Below are 18709 nucleotides of genomic sequence, written 5' to 3' on the forward strand. Positions count from 1 at the left end.
AAAAGTGCCCACCGTAAGTATTAATCTGGTTTAATCATGTTTTAGGCTTGTAGTGCAGTAGGATAATTTTCTAAAATACTTAACATTCTAATGTATTTATTATTATAATATCTAAGAACATCTAAATAGGACAAACAAAAATAAAAACAAGTAACAGACATATAGATTAGCAAAGGCGCAAAGCAAAAATATGACCAGGGTTTAAAATCAAATAAAATCACAATGGCGTATTTTTGTATTAAAATCATTCGTCAATTCAGAGGAATTTTTTTTTTTTTTTTTTTAAGTATTAACAGTCTTAATTCACAAATTTTAGATCAGAAATCTTGAACAAACATCTCACCAACTCTCCGTGACAGCAGATGGCGCGGCGCTGCGTAATGGTGCTCTCCTCTGCGCCAAGAACCACTTCCGTATTTATTATGTGACCTAAAAGGCGGGTAATCAGCAGCGTCTGTACAGAGCACTTTAGTTTTATGTAGAGTCGAATTTAGAGTCGATTAAACATAAAATGGCGTGCAAAAGAGGAGCGCTCATAGTCCTGGAAGGAGTAGACAAAGCGGGGAAAACTACGCAGTGCAAGAAACTCGTGCAGGCGCTGGAGCTGAGCGGACGACCGGCAGAGATGATGAGGTTTCCCGGTAAAATATAAGCCTTCTTGCGTTCATAAATAATGCTATTGTTAAGTCAGAAACACCAAAGACGTGCTCATTAGTTTACTTTTGGCAGTGAATCCATCTGGCACGCGTCCTGTAGGCTGTTTCCCTCCTGAATCAAAATTCTCTGACTCTTTCTGATCCTCACCTATCCAAGTCTACCCATTGATAAATATGTTGCTGATTCAATATAGACACCATTATTTATTTCACATTTCCAATCGAAAAGCACAGGCAAAGATGGGGAAACGCTGTGAACTCGCTCTGTTTTGTTTTTATGCGTGTTCCAGACAGGACCACCACCATTGGACAGCTGATCAGTGCCTACCTGGAGAAGAAAAGTGATTTGGAGGACCACACTGTGCACCTGCTCTTCTCTGCCAACAGATGGGAACTAGTGTAAGACATCTTTTTATTTGTTTATATATTTCAACGGTGAGCAATTATTTTTTCTATGAGCCCACATGAGAAACAAAGTATTGTGGAGGGCCTGGCCAAAGCGCTTAACACAATTCTGCATAATATTAATTGTATTTCTTTATAAAAAGCAGTAAATAGCATTGTTTTGACGAACTGGTAAGACTGGTAAGAGTTTATGTTATGACTGAGCAATGAAAAAGTGAGGTTGCCTTACAAAAAATCATAAAAAAAAAGCACACACACACCTCTAAAATAAAAGCAATGCAGCCATGTATGAGGTAAAATTATAAAATATGTTTCTTTTGTAATTCCAAATGATCATAAATGGGCCGGTCAGAATCAACCAAAGGGCCACATGTGACACGGGAGCTGTACAATGCCCAGGTGTGGTGTATTAAATCTCCTTTTATTGCACTCAGAGACTCAGACACACCTCACAAACTGGGAGATCCAGTGTTTGATGTGATCTGTATTAGGGCTGTGCAAAAATATTGTAATATCATGATACTAAATTTAGCTGTACAGTATTGTTATCGTATAATACTTTTGGTATCTTTTAGCATCTATTATTTATGACTAGTGATCACAATACAATTCTGTTGCTTATTTAGTGGGAGGAAACTTGTTTATGTAATGCACTTGACAAATTCACAGTTTTGATTAAAGTAGAGGTATTTCCTATCAACTTTACAGAAGTAGTGGTTTAACAGAAAAATACTGTTGTTAAAATCTATTTGGTTAATAAAAAACAGCATTATATCATGTGGAATATATTGATTATCGCATGTCTAGCCATATCATATTGTGTATCTTGTATCATATTGAATGGTAATGTGATTCCTGGCCCTAAACTGTCTGTGTTTTTCAAAGGGATTGGTAAACTCAGTTATTCCAATGTGTGGACATTTCACTGCAACATCTTATCAGATCAATAATAATAATCTGGTTCTTGTTCTTATATACCCAATAGGAATAGTTTAAGCTAAATAAATGTTAGTTGCAGGGCGGGTCTAAACTGTTATACCATTGTTGTCCTTTTTTCTAAAATAATCAATTATACTTGTAAATTTTTAAACAGTTGTTTTACTAACCCACAGGCCTTTAATGAAGAAAAAGCTGGAGCAGGGCACCACTTTAGTCGTAGATCGTTATGCCTTCTCTGGAGCCGCCTTCACCAGTGCCAAACCTGTAAGTCAGCAGTTATTTAATGTGCATCTTTAATATGATACTACTTTATGTAACACAATTTGCCTGTGTGTCCTCGCTCAGGGCTTCTGTCTGAACTGGTGTAAGAATCCGGACGTGGGTCTGCCCAAACCAGACCTGGTCATGTTCCTGCAGCTGAACCCATCAGAGGCAGCGCAGAGGGGGCAGTTTGGGGAGGAGAGATACGAAAACAGCACTTTCCAGAAAAGGGTCCAGCAAAGGTTTGAAGAACTGATGAAGGATACGACAGTCAACTGGAAGGTAAAAAAAACAAAAAAATGCTCTAAATTCATTACTTTTTGTGCTGAAGGGGCCAGTGCAAAATTATGTAGTTTGAGTAACAACTACATGTTTATAAGGGAACAAACTCAAGCCTTTAGTACATTTACAGAGCAAAAACCAATAACCAAGATAATCCCGCCTTAGCATGAAAATCTTTGCAAGTCATAGTTTGTATTTTTTGACTGCTTATTAGGGGTGTGCAATAATATCAAAATATCATATTGTTTAATATGATGATACAGTATCGATATTGTGGGCTGCTGTATTGATATATCGCCAAGAGTATTTTGGTCTGTTTTACTCAATTATTTTATTACAGCACTACCGTTTTGTTGCTTGCTTAGAGGAAGGAAACTTGTTTATTTGGTAAATTCATTGTTTTGATGATTAAAATGGAAGGAATGGACACACAGGATGCACAGGAGGTGGTGTAACAAAGACTTTTAGTATCACACTCATGATTTAGCCTTTATTTTTTATTGAACCGTATCTAATCGAATTGAAATGTATCATATTGAATTGAAAGTTCAGTGTATCTAGATATGTACTGTATCGTATCTGCAACTTTTTAATGATACCCAGCCCTACTGCTTATTTCTTCATTCATATTCATCCATATAGTAAATGTGTTGTGGTTTGCTATTGCCATCCATTTAAATGCTGTGTATTTGAAAAACCTGTTTGTCTGTTGCTTCAGTATAAATTGTTCTAAACATACTTTTTATTTTTTAGGTAATTGACGCTTCTCAAAGCATTGAGGATGTCCACACGAACATTCAGGACCACAGCTTAAATGCAATCAACAAAGCACAGGACATGCCTCTTGGAGTGCTGTGGCAGTGAGCTCGTCTCAGTTTCAAAACATTGGGACCTTGACAATTCAACTGTTTTGTAACAATATTCAATTTGAAAGATTGTATTTTTTGTAATGTAATAAGTATTAGTAAAAGTTTTACCAGGAATGTGTTTTATAACTCAAAAATATGTTAATAATCTGATTATGAGTGTGCATGAATCTACAGCCAATGTTAAACAAAAGTAATAATCTGATTTAAAAGAGGTAGTAATTCTAGTATCAGTCAAACAAATGGGCATCTGTCTGTCATCACTACAAGTCACCCTGTTTTTTTTTTTTTTTTTTAGAACTTTTATTATCCCCTCAGTCCTTTGTTCTCTGCATTACACCCATCCTTCAGGGCAGTGGGCAGCACATTGGGGCATGTGGCGACCATCACCAAGATGTTTTGCTAGGCTTGGTCAGGACTACCTTAGCTGCAGGATTTTTACCTACCTATAGTGCATGTTTTTGAGTTGTTACATATCACTACACCAGCTTTATAAAACAAAACATGTAAACAAATAATCAGAAGCAAGAGTATAGCAGTCATAAATCCGTTCAAATATTGGGAGTAATTTTATTTCCTTATTTAAACCGTTGATATTACATATACTGTAATCTAAATGGTATGAGTAATAAATAAAAAGTGTATAATTAATGCAACTCTTCTGCACATTGGACTAAATTTGGTTTCATTACAGTCTGTAGTTTGATTAGTGACCACTGTGTTAGCCATGGAGGTGCATCTGCCTACAATATCGTCCATTGTCTTTTACACAACATAAAACTGTTATGGCAATTTATTTAATGGAGTCAGGGAAAGGCACCATATCACTTGAGAAAAAAAAAAAATTTAAGACTTGGATGTAAAACGCGGTGTGGAGATGGGCACACAGATGGATCCTGAGCTCCTGCTACTGCTGCGTCCACAGGGCAGCCATATTGGATAGGTCAGAAGCTTTAGAAGAGATCACCGTTTTGCACTTTTGACTACATCATCGGAGCAGGGCAGGCTCAAGAGGCTCCCGTAATGTTCGGCCCTTTGTTTTCGTGCTTGTTCCCTTCTGGTTCAAGAGCAGAGATGCCACAGTCTTTGCCTACAGTTCAACAGTCAAATGAATGTCAGCTTGCTCATCACAGGGAAAGGATTTCAAATTCCTCATCTTCTGAGTCAAAGAACCGCTCCAGTCTGTCAGAGTCTGAGAAATCTGCAAAGTACAAAAATACAAAAAAGTCATGTGAATGGTGACGATCCATACATAATATACAGTCATACATAACAAAACAAATACGCAAAATAAAACATGAATGATTGGTGGGATTATCTCCAACGCCTTTCTATCATTCAACTTTATTTGACCAATGACCACCAATCTGGTCTTGATACAATACAAAATACATTACATAAGCAAGACTGTACATCTTTTATATGTCTTTTGAATAAAAAAAAAGTTTGTCAGTGAAGTATTGGCTTAAACCAGAAAGTTGTTGTCAAAAGTATCGATACCCAGATACTTATCTATATATTAAAACCAGTATCGAACCCATATGCTACTAAAGTAGAGGTACAAAAACAAAATACATAAATAGGACACATTCTGACCTTTACAGATTTTTAAAAATGATTTTCATCTAGTGTAACAACTACATGTGATGTAAAGAAACAAAATATTTGGATATAACTACCTTGTGGTATAGAAATTGATATTGAGTATCGAGCCTTTTCCTTTTTCTCAAACAACACTGAGTGAAATGTACCGTAGTATTAGTTGCTTACCAGGAGTGAGGTTTAGGGCATCCACACTGACCATATGAGAGGGCTGACTGTCCACCAGCTCAAACATGGGCAAGCCACCTCTGTTGCAGGAAAGCTACCAAATATACCAAAATATTAATATAATATTCAAAGTGTAAAAAACAAACTGAGAAAAAGAAAAGTATTGAAAGTTTACCCGTCTGATTCGCACACACCAGTCATCAAACTCGTCTTCTGTTCTGAAGAAGAAACCCTGAGAAACAAGAAAATATCTGAGGATCAGTATGAATATTCTGATGTTCAAATATATGATGCGTAATTTAAAAAAACTACTGATTATGAGATGAAATTAATATTTAATTCTTTGCAGACTTGAAAGCTGTCAGTTGTATTATTTTGTGTAAACGTAATGTATATTGTACCGCTGCGATGGAGGGGTCTAGTTCACAGATGTGCATGCGGCAGGGCGGGTGCTGACAGTGGTATGTCTCATCTGGAACATGCCCGTCTTCACTGGGCTCCACTGCGGACTGTGTGGTGTGAGGGTCCAAGTAGATCAACTCCTCTCCTGCACAAAAGCAAAACAATTATAAGAGACGAAATACAGCAAATCACAGAGTTTATTAACACAGGCAAACTACCTACCGACAAAACCGATGAAGTAATGTGCACTGTTGGGTTTGCCCCCGATAACACCCAAGGATTGGGGCAGCATGAAACATTGCTGAGAAGCAAAGAAAGCCAAGCTCAAATTAATTGTCTGTTCCAAATAGAGAAATATTAGTAGTGTTCCTTAGCAATGACCCAGACGAGCTCCTGTTTTCTAAGAAGAGTGAACAAAGGGGGCAGCTCAACCTTTTATTGGACACAGAGTAACACACTAGTATAAATCTGTATTAAAATTGAGAAACAAGGTCATGAACAATGATTTTTTTTGCCACAAAATGAAAAGGTTAATTTTGTTTAGATAAGGTGCAGTTTGCAGGGGAATCAGAATACACACTTTGTTAGTACTTTACGAAGATGTGAGTCTGGTCACTGTGAATCTCCTTGTTTTCAGTTTGACAGGTGGATTTTAGTCAATCGGACTTGCATGATCTGTCTGTATCAACACAAATATGGCTGCTTACAAGAAAAAAAAAGGACAAAAAATGACTTGAAAAACATCACTGCTTTCTGAGGATTTAATGAGCAAAGCACTAAAGTCTGTTGACTCTGAGGTGAGAGACGTTTGATTTTATTTCTAAATCACAGATGACCAAAGAGCTCCTTTGCTTCACGTGCATCACTGAAAAAACAAAAGATTGCACGACTGTGTTTGGTTCTGGCTTGAGATGTGACGGTGGGTGTGGTGGCCAGATTGATGTCAGTCTGTATATAACATAAAGAGAAATCATTCTGAATTTACCAAGCTCACAAGCTGGTAAAGTTCACAGTATGACTTAAGTTCATTAAAGGTTTAGAATAATTTCCAGGTAGGACACATTTGAAGTCTAAATACATTTTGGGCCCACAAATGGATCCATTGTATAACAGGTTTTAACAAAGACAAAAAATCCTTGCACCCATGTCTCCCAGTCCTCCAATTACCTTCCACTGCACCTTTGTTGTTACCAACTGAACCTGATGGTTATTGCCACCATTTGTTTTATGGCGCTCGTCTAGTCTGGTTTGAGTATTTGTGGTTATTTCTGGTAGTAGTTTTATTGTTGTTTACAGGCAAAATGTAACTTTCTTTGCATATAATCAGTCCTTTTTGAACAATACATTTACTACTACTGTTTTTTTGTTTTGTGCACAATATTGTCAGGCTTGTTTTCAGACTTTTGGATCTTGTGAAACCGTCTGCGGTTACATGCATACTCAATATCTGTGTATTATAAGATTTTTGGAGTAAACAAATGGAAAGTCCAGAAATCCAATAATACAGATTTTGGTGTGCAAGCAAACACAACCACAGTTTTACACAGAGTTCCAGCAGGCTCTTGTTAGTACTGTGCTTTAAATGAAGTGAGTGAGAGTTGTTCACCTTGAGGGGTTCGATATACGCATCGTTGATGTCACTCAGTCCCAGCCTGAGTGGTATGAGCAGAACCAGAGGTCTCCACAGAGCCGTCTCCTCCTCGGTCAGAGCACAAGCACCCTCCAGGCAGCCGTTTAACGCCCCTGCCCCCTCTGCTTCTGCGCACGCCCCCTCCAGCCACGGCATGCACAGGCGCTCTGCGGGAAAATCATGGTATTAGCTATTTTTGATGTACATGGATTGTTTGTGTTAGGGACTAGAGACTATTTAAAGGACTAAAAAATGTTTGTAGTCACATAACAGCATTCTAACTTATAAGTACTGCAATTACTGTAGTTTGTCACTTCTGTATTCTGTACAGTATTGTAAGAACAATACTCGTTGAACCCACTTGTTTGTGCTTTTAATGTGAATGTATTGTTTATCTTTTAATCAAGCTCACCAATTCAAATGTAACAGATTTAATACTAATACACTAACCATAAAACAGCTAAGAGCTTGTTATAAAGGTCTAAGCCAGCACATAAGAATAGACCAGGGCTAGTCTGAGCTAAATCATGGATCTATGCTGGACTAAACCCAGTGTAAACAAGAAATACATACCTATAAACAAATATATTATGCAATAACACAATGTATTGTCAATATAAAAATAGCAACGCATCACAAATGGTTTCAAATCGGAACTATATATAGACAAAGAGAAACTGCAGTATTAGATGAGCTAGAGCACATTGAAAAGAAAGGGAATGTGCGGTCGAAGGATATGGCTAAATAAATCATGCGGATGGTTTATGTTTCCCCTTAAGACAGCCAGAAAGACATTGGCAATGCAGTAACCACCATAATGCAAAGCCAAGTACTGACTTGTAAGCACATCTGTGAAGAAGCTGGTGTAATAAATCACTGCAAAACGTGAACTCACTGATCTCCTCTATGACCACTGTGTTGTCCATTGCCACGTGTACGACTAATCGGCTCCACGTATCAAACACCGTCAGCTTCCTGTGAAGAAATCAGAGAACATCAGAACATATTCAAGGACATTTAATTTTAAATGTGGAAATACATATTATACGATAGATAGAACAATAAGAGTTGTTTATTTTTGTCTATTTTGTCTACTACACTTATTGTAGCAGTGTGGTGTTTGCTTAAATGAGAAAAAAAAACAAATGATGCAATCAAATGTAACTAGAAGCAGAGGTGCAGTCATTGACACAGTTGCTGTCGAAAGAGGAGCAAATATCTTTTATCAATAAAGTAACAATAATATCAAAGCAACGAGACTTGTCTTTTTTTATATTATTCTTGTCACATGATAAAAAATGTGTTATAGTCAGTGAACCAATACTAACAAGGCAGTGCCAGTAAAAGATTAACCGCTAAATTACACTGCAAAATGTCAATACAATACAACATACAATTTTATTATATTGTCATTTAGACACAGTTTGGTCAGAGCTATTGTCTTGAGGTTAGGAAAAATATTTTTAAACATATTACTGCATGTATCACTTACCAAATTAGTTTACTGACTTATTACTTGAGGCATAGTATTTCAACAAATTATTTTCTACTTTCTAATAGTTTTTAATCTGCAATACTACATATTGTTCCCTGAATGATATTTGATTATGACAATCGAGTATTATGGGACAAAAATAAATGCAGACAAAAGACACTAAGAAAAGCCTGAAACAACAAAAAAATCCTTACTTTAGGACTTGGGCGACTGTGTTTGGTCCATACCATTGACCAATAGGTTTTCCCTCTCCAACTCCCATTTGAGCTGCAAAAAAAACCAACATGTCCTCCCTGTTTATAGTCTATAGATTATGTTGTTAACATGAAGTATATTTTTACTAGCATATTTTAATAACTACTTTAATCTTTGGAATTTTGACTCTTCGTGCAATAGAGCTACAGTGGCTGACAATTTTTCTCTCTTCAATCTAAGAATCTGATTAACATTTTACATGATTACATATACAATAGAGCAATAGAGCAATAGTTAATATAATACAGTTACCATATGACCCAGAATCAGGACGCTTTTGGTGACATATACTAACCTGTGTGAAACTAAAATTCTTACCAATCTGATGGATGGAATAATAGCTGTCCTTCTTGTCAATGAAGGCATTGAGTATACTGATGTACTCTTCTTTTTGTTTACAGCCTTTGGCCCATCTCCAATCTGGGAACAAAAAGACCCTTATCTCATCTGCCTTGTTCACTGTTGGACACGTCAACACACTGAAAAAGTGCCATGCAGTGATAACAGCTGTTCATAAGACTATTTATAACCATAAAAATTATGATATAACAATAGTGTGAGAATTTCAGCACTGGCCGCAGGTGTTTATTCCGTGTATTGTTTTAATTGGTATAAATCTTTTGAAATACGACAATAATAACTGCACTACCTTGTAGAATAAGTAGCATTTCTACAACACTATGAGCCCTCCTACAATATCACAATGTAAATGAATCTGAGTCTGATTAAATTTATAAGGTCTTCTATATTAGCTGACTATGCCACTGGAATATTACATCCCCACCTATTACGACAGTAGTTGGCTTCCTTTGCTTTCCTTACCTCTGCCAAGATGTCTACACACCAGAGCTTGCCCCAAGATCATCTGGCCGCACCGTAACATACACCCCCATCCCGTGTCTGACGTGGGTCCTGTCCCTCCTGAAACATTACCAATATGCGCCATCAGCAATTTGTCAAAAAAACTGTTTCATAATCTATAGAGTCATTTTGATTAGATTTACCAATTGGGGGGAAGTTCTTTCTGTATGTGAACCACAGCCTTGAAGTGACGTCTGATAAAATATCTTCTTTCTCTACAAACAGAACAGATATTAAAAGATAAACATAACACAAATGTAGACACTGCATTACAATCATTAGCTGATCGCAGTAGTTGATTTATACCTGTGAGGGCATTGTACTCTTTTCCCAAGATCCAAACTGGGTCAGAGGTCTCAGGGAAATCTTCAATCTCTCCAAAACGCAATGTGTCGTATGTCAAAGTTGCTATAAAAAAACAAACAAATAACAGTTCACTTCTACAACAATTACCATAACAATTTACCGAGTAATCCATTTTGGAGATAGTTTGTTAGTATGGATGCACCGATATCTGTTTTGGATATCAGTTTCAAAACATTGGTTCAGTTGATATCCCGGTTGGACATATAAATAGATTATTTACTGGTTGTAGTCAGCCCAGAAAGTCTCATAATGTTTGAATTTTTATTTACACGAAGTTGTTCTGTTGTTAATCAAGGGATAAATAGCAGCTATATAGCACAGTTACATTATTTTATTTTTGTTTAAAGGAATTACTGTTTTCAGTCTCTGCAGTGGTATGCGAAAGTGGTACAGCTGCAGAATCGAAATTGGTATCGGAACTGAAAAATCTGGCTCTTTCATTCCTATTTGTCAGCATTGCGAAATTATATAATTGCCAAATTGGACATTGAAGTATACAGATGGCATACAACAGTATTAGATTTATTATGAAAGATAAGTGACCAATGACCAAACAGCTTCTGATGCAATGCAAACACTGCACTGTGATGACAACAAATCACTGATGAAAACAAAAGTTAAGCTACGTGCCTCACAGCTTTAAGGCGTCATTTTTGGTTACTTTCCAACTAAATAAAACTACACAGCTATATGTTGTTGTGCAGCTACTGGCATTAGTAAGTACAGTGTAATATTGTGTAATTAAATAATAAATAATGCAGTAAATCGTGCATCAGCAGTAATAATTTCCTTTGGGCGTAACGCTAAGTTAGCACAACAGATGAGCCAAAGACGGGAGACGTGTCACGTAAAGTGGGGGCTAGACAGACTAACAACACCGGGGGATAAACAGAAATGGCATCCGAAAAAAGCCCAGGAAGTTACACAATTGTCAAAGAAGCTGTCATGGCGTGTTTCCCTTCAGATTTAGCACAAACAGCGAGCTAAATGTTGGTTAGCACAGTTAGCTTTAGTCATCACTTTAGCCGCTAATGTCTCCGAGGCTACAAAGCATCAACGATGTACAGCCTGGTGATTTTGTCATTTTTAGATGACAGAGAAGGTGCTGTTTAATCGGGTGATCGCACTGCGTTAATATAAGTATTCAGCAGTTGAAATACTTTGAAATATTGGAGAAAAGTAAAGGAGATCGAGGTTACCTGCATCCATCCCGACGGTCTTGAGCCTATCTTGTTTGTTGTTCTCGGCACTGGGTCAGCTGGACCAATCAGAAGCCAGTCCTGCTGCGGAATTCAGAAAGGGGCGGGACTTCTCCAAATCTCAGCCAATCAGAGCACGGGCAAAAGAGGACTCCTGAACGGTGACGTAGCGCTCAAGAAGAAAAGTCACTGAGGTTGTCTGGTCTGCCTCTACAGTATAGAAAACAAATAGCCAAGATACTAGACAGACTTTACTCAAAAAAGGTATGAAATTTGTGATATTACATAACTATTGCCTGATTTCTTATCGCTTGTGAATGTAATCATATCCATCCTATACTTGTATAGATCAGGCCTAGAATCTGTCAAATATGGCTATTGTTTTAACATTTAACCACACATTCAAATTCAAAATATTCACATTTCTCACCTATGATGAGTCTTTTTAATAAACAGAAATTTAGATTTACAAAGACAAAAACAAGATTACTCGTTCATGCAGCTGAATCGATCCACACTTGAGTAAACACAGTAGTAAACATTTATTTAAATCTTACATTATTTGTGTACGAAATGACAGACATTTGCTCATTTTACTAGGACTCCTAGTGCTTTAGGTCATAAAAAGTGAAATTATTCATAGAATAAAGTCTACATATATGAAATGTCATCAAAGTGCTCACAGAGAAGACAACGCCTCCATTTGCATCACAGCTATTACAACAGAGCTTTAAAAGACGCACAAATCATGATGGCGACAGATTAGCAACTGCCAGGGTCTCTGAACCTAATGCAAATTTACACAAAATTTTAAGCCTTATCATTATAACAGAACAATGCATTTTGAGGCTGCGTTTGTAAAATCTAAAAAAAAAATAAAAATAAAATAAAAAAATGCATACAGTCTTCTAATACAGCTCAGTGTATGTGAGTTAAAATCTATCAGGAACTATTCTGTTACATGAATATCATAGTTAACAGAACAACAAATACCTTTTATATATATTGCACTGTGCACTTTTTTGACAGCAGTGAGAAATCTGGACACTTAGTGAGTAAAGTTACCTATAATTAATGTAAAGTTATTGAAGGCCAAAAAGTAAAAGTACTTCATAATCTTGTTTAATACTTTAAGTACTTTTACTTTTACTGGATACTTTTTAACCATTTATTTTATTAAAAAACATTCCTAGTCTCTACCACAAGAGGCAGTACAATCTATTACTACAGGTGTGAAGTTGTGTAGTTTTATCATTCAGTAAAACATATATTAATCAACATATAAAGCATGCACATTATATTTTCACTGTGTGCCACAATCTTTAAGGCCAAACGAAAACAAAAAAGATATAGTTTGTGAAGAAACCGTGGTCCATGGATGAAGGCTCAGTGCAGTGAAGTGTAAACATATCCCAAAGCTGTGAGCATAGTGCACTGATCTGTCCTTCCAGATGACTAAATATAACAATGTTTTTCACTTGTCTCGGAGCAGATACAAAACTATGGCCTTCAGGTAGTGCCCGCACGTACAAGCAGCAGCCACGAGCCAATGAGAGCGGAAACTGGGATCTGTATTCACCACACACTTTGTAACATCCACCTGGAAATACAAAGGCATACAGTTCACACAGACAATATTTACACTAATCAATATTATTTGTTATGCTTATTAATGTCATGTTATGGCTAGATTCAATGGCAGTGCGTTCAAGACACCCATCATGACCATGATTAGTGGATTTTGGAGAGGCCACTAACACCAAATGACTGTTTCAAAACGTTCCCTAAATATGTAATAATAGAGTATTGTCACTTTAAGACCTAGGAGCTTTCAGGGTCCATAAAATAGCACAGAGCACACAGTTTAATGTCATCTTTGACACTAATCACTTCCCTCTCATGGTCCGCAGGCCTACGGTTATAATTTATGTTTCCTCTAGGGCAGAATGACGGAGCAAAATGCTGGTCCAGAATTATGGCTGTGAGACAGCGATAAACAATCCTATTATTTGTGCTTATGAGGTCAATTATACACTGCTGTGGCCCCCTTTTGTCACACTCCAGTTCTCCTCAAACAGACATGACTTATGTGCACAGTCTCTGAATACACCACTACACAATTGTTCACTCAGCACATGTCTGGACTCCTGTTGGTTTTTCACACGTTTGTACAAAATCTGATGTTATGAAGATGTGTATCTGGAAGTCCCTTTGTCTAATAGGCTATTGGTTTATGTCAACCTGTACTGTATATGGCTGTATAACCTCTAACCTACAGGTGACTTTTTTCATGAATTACTTGGGCTGTTTTGTTCTATTATGTCTGTTTATGGCATATTTTGTTTTTGTTAATTTACTTAAGCATACAGCTAAATTGAGAAAAAATTAAAAGCGATTTCCAAGCATAATAGCCATTGTAATAATTTGTAGTGTACCAAAATGTTAGAATACGCTCCGTGTTGATTATGAATACTGTATCTATTTCTGTGTTGTTTATAAGTGGCATATAAAGAAATATACTCTTTAAGCATCAGTTTCTAGATGGTGTATGACCAAATTGTAACAATAGTTAAGTTTCTTACCCAGCCTCCTCTTCTCTTTAACCATGAGGCCAAACTCTTGCGGACAAACTCCCCCATACAGTCCACTATAGTGTGGACCATCGCTGGGTGTCCATGTTTCACACAGTCCACAGCTAATCCTCCGGCCACAGCATACAGAGAAACAACCTTCCCCCAAGTCACTCCTGGAGGGACACATAAACAAACAAGCACAAATAGTAGACATTTTTAGATTAGGATCAACTTGGTGTGTGTTTTTCTCATAACCAAGAGTCCGAGTAAAACTATGCACACACACACACACACACACATTCTACATTTTTGTTTGAGCATCTTAAGTCCATCAGTGACAGAATTATTGATGAGTTTCTATTTTAAACAGTTTGCAGTGTTGCTTGCTTTCTTGCACATTCATTTTTACATTCTTTGCCTGAGGATCTTTCTTCTTCTCTGTTCAGATTCACTTATGATTTGGTGTTTCATCCTTGAGTAATACAGATGTATTTTGCTGTTGTAAACAAACATCTGGTTTTGATATAAAATGTTATTTTTCTTGCGTGACTAGTCTTGCATTATATTTGAATGTAATACTAACAAGCCGGAGAAAGTTTAGAACCTTGCATTACATAACTTTATTTTCTATGCAAAAGAGGACATATGCAATTTCAGTGTTAACTTTTTGCTTTTTGTTTTGTACAAAGCAATTCAAATACTTTGGGGATGTAATCTAATCTCTTTCTGTCCTGGACTTCCTTTTTGCATGAATAGACACTATTACCACAGTGCCCACTCTGACACAGCAATTTAGTAACCACACAGATCTATGTAAATGTAGTTAGCTAAACAACATTAGTAATTATTAAGCAGTGGCAGTGACAGTGACAATCCATTTTTATATGGAAAAGATGAATGAAATGTTGTCCACTTTAATGCTATTACAGTTAGTTGCTTTAACTAATCGACAAAAGTATTTAATTTGCTAATGTTAGACCTCTGCTAGACAAGTCCTATTCTGCAATGGTAAATGTTTTCTTCTATAAACATCTGCTCCAAATATGTCATTGGCCCAGTATTGAACTCTCTTACAATGATATAACTTTGTCGTAGTTATGTGTGGTATGATGATTCTACGTTGCAGGGGACAGCTGAGGTTTACAACTTAAGTTCAGGGTGTAACCGTCCCTGTCTGCTACAGCCAGTGTTCTGGGTATAACTTTAACCAAATATGGCTTTTTCCTGACTGCTCTTTTCCTCAAAGATAAGTGCACTCCTATCTTAGACAAGAAGCGCTGTAAAACGGTTTATAGGAGTTAAACAGTTCTGGTTTAAAACTTCACAAACAATGGGAAAGGGGAACATGTTTCTAGACTAGTGTAGACTAGAGGTTCCTTTTTTAAAGTAAAAGTAAAAGTAATATGCCATGTAAGAAATATTTTCCAAAATCTCTAGTTAGGGCTGGTTCACATTTGGAGCGTCTTGGTTTAGAACACTTCTTTAGTCTTAGTTTTGTCTTGGTTTAGTTCTAGATTTAGATTTAGTTCTAATGCACTCCTTTTGTTCCCTTAATAAATAATGCATTTTATCTCTTGGTATAGCCGCGAGTTGGTGAGATCCGTTTCACCTTTGTTTACACCAGTTTTAGTGCTGCAGTAGATGAAAGCATATCTTTACCTGTAGAGAAAATATCTGCTGCTACAGCCAAGAAGGCATCTGAAACCACGTTCTCTGAGGCCACCGTGATGTTGAGCTGTCGAGCCACATTTCGGTAAACATTTGGACGGAGGTACTCCAGCTCATCACCTGACCATAAAAGGAAAGACAAAAGGTAAAAAGCAAGCTCACATAAGATTGTAGTTGAACGTAGTATCAAAAACTGTCATAAAATTGAATCACTTAAAAAAAAAAGAAAAAGTTGTTAAAGTAGTAGTTATAATATATTAGTTAGGGGATGTTGGTGCTCTCAAATAAATAAATAAAATAACTGAACACAATATGATAAAATCTGTATTACTGTCACTATTGCTACAACTACAACTGTGCTGAACATACACGCACATGTACAACAGGCACTTGACTTGTTGGCTTACCACCAGAACATACCAACAAAACTTCCTTGTAAAACTCCTTGAAATTTCAGTCAGTTCCAGTAAAAAATGTGGTTCCACTTCTATTCTGATTATTACCTTGTATTGGTATGTTTCACTTTCTGTCAATCACTGCAGTGTTTTTTTAGCTGTAGTCTCATAATAAAATATTTCTGAATAATGTCTGAATAACAAACTGATAAATTGGTAGTGGTAGGTATGTCACTGCTACAGCCAATGCATCAAGTCTGGGGGAATCAACATTTTAGCAACAAGAATACAGAGACATTGTTCACACTTGAACAACACTGTTTCACAGTTTTAGATTTGAATTTTATTTATATGAGATCAAACTTACCTGCATCGTTAGTCAAAAGACTACTGCAAATTAAATATTATTTGCCTGGGACATTATTCTCAATAATTATTCTCAATAATTAAGCTTCAATCAGTGGATCCTGACAATTCAAATCAAGAACAAGTTTACTTGTTATAATACTTTCTAACTTGGACACTCCCAGTTTTTGTGCAGTCAGTTCTTTGCCACCTCTGCAGAACTTGTGTGGGAAATACAGCCATTAGGTTATTGCACAATAATATTACTATGCCCCATTAATCTTACCCTTTGCCTTCTCATTATATACAATAGATTATGCTTTTGTCATTACATAAAAGCCACTATATTGGCAATAATGCATTTTATCTTTAATTGTCCTAAATACTTATACCATTGTTTTTATTTTGAATAATAAAATGGCTTGGGTCTGATGTTTATAGCTTGTAGCACCCAAAGACCACCATGTGTTAAAAATAGGTTGGGGGCAGACAGGCTATGAGATCATAGTTACAAAACCTGACCCCAAATCTATGGGAATCCTCCTGTAATCTAAATAATGAGCAAGGAATAAGTGTGATTGTTTGGAGATAATATGTACGTTTTAACTACTATGTATACAATTTTATGGGATAATAAAGTTACATGGGTAGTATTTTTAACAACTTAACCAAATACACTGAATAGTCTTATTATTTTAGCTTCAAGAGTGCACAATAAAGAAGTGTTAACCACAGCAAATAATACATTATAGAAAACAAGGACCATCTTAAAACTGAAGTCTTGAAACTCTATAAAAGTATGTTGACATTTCACAAGTTAATTGTTTGACTTAAGTTGAATATTATCTACTTTTGTAGGGTTTGCCAATACTCAAAAATGGGCCAGTAGTGCTTAGTCTTTCAGATTTTTCTGAAATATTTCCTGCAGAGTGGATAAGTTTTAATTTAGAGTTTTAACACCTGAAAGTTGCAAGTTGGACATAAGTCTACTTTTAACCTTTTTATAAGTAACATAATCAGTTTCCTTCATCATTATGGCCCTAAAGCAATGATACTGTGAGCATGTTCATAATTATGCATTAGACTCACCCAACCATATCAGCACCGAGGAGATCTCCCCAAGTGAACCACCTGACGCCACCAGTCCGTGCTCGGGTTTGGACCAGCCAATCCCGGCCCGGTTCAGTCTGGAGTGGATGTAGTCCCGGCAGAGCGCTTTGGCTTGTGACACGAGCTCTTTATCCGTGGGTGAACGGTCAAACACTTCAGCTGCAAACACGGAGGAGCGGCGCAACATCTCCATAGCGCCGCGTTATCCTTCGTCTCCCGCCCGCCTCCGCTGTCTCGAGCCGCGGACACTTGCGCTTGGCTGTACCCCCTTTCCTGCACTACGCGTTTCAGGGTCTCTTTTGGATCTTTATCATACCACTGTACTAATATTTTGTTAGTACACGTGTAATACTGACTTTAAACTATTTGATTGCGCCTGTTTCAGTTCATTTCTGGGGAAAATCCATGGCTGTTACGTGGTTGTTGTTCCCAAAGCGCAGGCAGATGGCACGCAACGCTCGGCATCAAAACGTAGCCAGATTTGACAAGCTTTCCTTCTAAGGGCACTTATTCTGGACTCCAACTACTGTCTGCAAAAGTCCAAAGGCGGAGATAAGCCTGTGGACCCGCCCCGCCGGTACGCACGGCACACAGCACTACACACAACAATCCAACTCTCGCATTCAATCCAAGCAGGCGATTGCAACACGTTAATAACCAACCACATTCAATAAGGTGTGTCTGCTTGGATGATTTTAGAGAATACGGGGTCTATTTGACGATTTAGAACACGTACACTGGCCTATAGAAAGCCAATTTCCTTTTCAAAACAAGCAAGGAATTAATAGGTCAACAAACACAACTAAATAAATCCTAAAGTGTAATTTAATTTCTGGGAGTGCGCCACAGCTGTTTAATCAAGTTCAGATGTAAAAAACAAAACTTGAATGGAGCAATATTTTGAAAGGAATGACATTTTAATGCTATTAAAACACATATTTCAAGTTGTTATGGCCTGCAACTAGAACACATTGAATTGTATTGTACTGAAGCCTACAGGGAATGAGGAAGGTCAGACAGTGAATGTTCCTCTTATGATAATATTAATCCCACCACAGTTTGTAATCAGGCAAAGATAATCCTTCAGTGACATGTTTTATAAGAAGCAGATCACGTGGAGTGGATAGTGTAACAAGAAGTAAAAAAGCTACAACTTAAAGACCATTACATTAAAAAAACTAAATATAAAATGAAATATATGTTCAAGTTATTATTATTTAAAATTTCTACT

General features: G+C 36.9%; 3 protein-coding genes across 3 annotated transcripts; 1 reads left to right on the forward strand and 2 right to left on the reverse strand.

Annotated features, from left to right (window-relative positions):
- The first annotated feature begins 404 nt into the window (after positions 1-404).
- Positions 405-3526, forward strand: dtymk (deoxythymidylate kinase (thymidylate kinase)). Its single transcript, XM_020918716.2, has 5 exons — positions 405-641; positions 947-1055; positions 2174-2264; positions 2346-2543; positions 3297-3526. Exons 1-5 carry the CDS (start codon positions 512-514, stop codon positions 3405-3407), a joined length of 639 nt encoding a protein of 212 aa, XP_020774375.1. The 5' UTR covers positions 405-511; the 3' UTR covers positions 3408-3526.
- A 429-nt stretch (positions 3527-3955) lies between these two features.
- On the reverse strand, positions 3956-11522 carry atg4b (autophagy related 4B, cysteine peptidase). Its single transcript, XM_020918715.2, has 13 exons — positions 11388-11522; positions 10129-10230; positions 9966-10037; positions 9784-9882; positions 9280-9381; positions 8901-8973; positions 8107-8186; positions 7188-7378; positions 5804-5882; positions 5581-5726; positions 5355-5411; positions 5180-5273; positions 3956-4610 (listed from the first exon to the last, which is right to left on the reverse strand). The coding sequence occupies exons 1-13, from the start codon at positions 11395-11397 to the stop codon at positions 4537-4539; spliced, it is 1179 nt and encodes a 392-aa protein (XP_020774374.1). The 5' UTR covers positions 11398-11522; the 3' UTR covers positions 3956-4536.
- A 388-nt stretch (positions 11523-11910) lies between these two features.
- boka (BCL2 family apoptosis regulator BOK a) lies at positions 11911-18003 on the reverse strand. The gene is made up of 4 exons (XM_020918814.2): positions 17458-18003; positions 15620-15748; positions 13970-14133; positions 11911-12987 (listed from the first exon to the last, which is right to left on the reverse strand). The coding sequence occupies exons 1-4, from the start codon at positions 17669-17671 to the stop codon at positions 12862-12864; spliced, it is 633 nt and encodes a 210-aa protein (XP_020774473.1). The 5' UTR covers positions 17672-18003; the 3' UTR covers positions 11911-12861.
- Positions 18004-18709: the final 706 nt, after the last annotated feature.

The sequence above is a fragment of the Boleophthalmus pectinirostris genome, unplaced genomic scaffold (genome assembly GCF_026225935.1).
Source record: "Boleophthalmus pectinirostris isolate CB_2022bp ecotype Guang Dong unplaced genomic scaffold, ASM2622593v1 HiC_scaffold_7, whole genome shotgun sequence".
Classification (NCBI taxonomy): domain Eukaryota; kingdom Metazoa; phylum Chordata; class Actinopteri; order Gobiiformes; family Gobiidae; genus Boleophthalmus; species Boleophthalmus pectinirostris.

What these genes read in the sequence shown, in the direction of transcription:
- dtymk (XM_020918716.2), top strand. Translation starts at nt 512, where the DNA reads ATGGCGTGCAAAAGAGGAGCGCTCATAGTCCTGGAAGGAGTAGACAAA. An exon ending in AGAGATGATGAGGTTTCCCG is followed by an intron (nt 642 to 946) that starts GTAAAATATAAG and finishes TGCGTGTTCCAG; the next exon opens with ACAGGACCACCACCATTGGA. An exon ending in ATACGACAGTCAACTGGAAG is followed by an intron (nt 2,544 to 3,296) that starts GTAAAAAAAACA and finishes TTTATTTTTTAG; the next exon opens with GTAATTGACGCTTCTCAAAG.
- boka (XM_020918814.2), bottom strand. Translation starts at nt 17,671, where the DNA reads ATGGAGATGTTGCGCCGCTCCTCCGTGTTTGCAGCTGAAGTGTTTGAC. An exon ending in CTCGGTGCTGATATGGTTGG is followed by an intron (nt 15,749 to 17,457) that starts GTGAGTCTAATG and finishes TTTTATGGTCAG; the next exon opens with GTGATGAGCTGGAGTACCTC. An exon ending in AGCAGATATTTTCTCTACAG is followed by an intron (nt 14,134 to 15,619) that starts GTAAAGATATGC and finishes GTGTCCCTCCAG; the next exon opens with GAGTGACTTGGGGGAAGGTT.
- atg4b (XM_020918715.2), bottom strand. An exon ending in AAAGAACTTCCCCCCAATTG is followed by an intron (nt 9,883 to 9,965) that starts GTAAATCTAATC and finishes GTAATGTTTCAG; the next exon opens with GAGGGACAGGACCCACGTCA. An exon ending in TAGACCCCTCCATCGCAGCG is followed by an intron (nt 5,412 to 5,580) that starts GTACAATATACA and finishes CTTGTTTCTCAG; the next exon opens with GGTTTCTTCTTCAGAACAGA.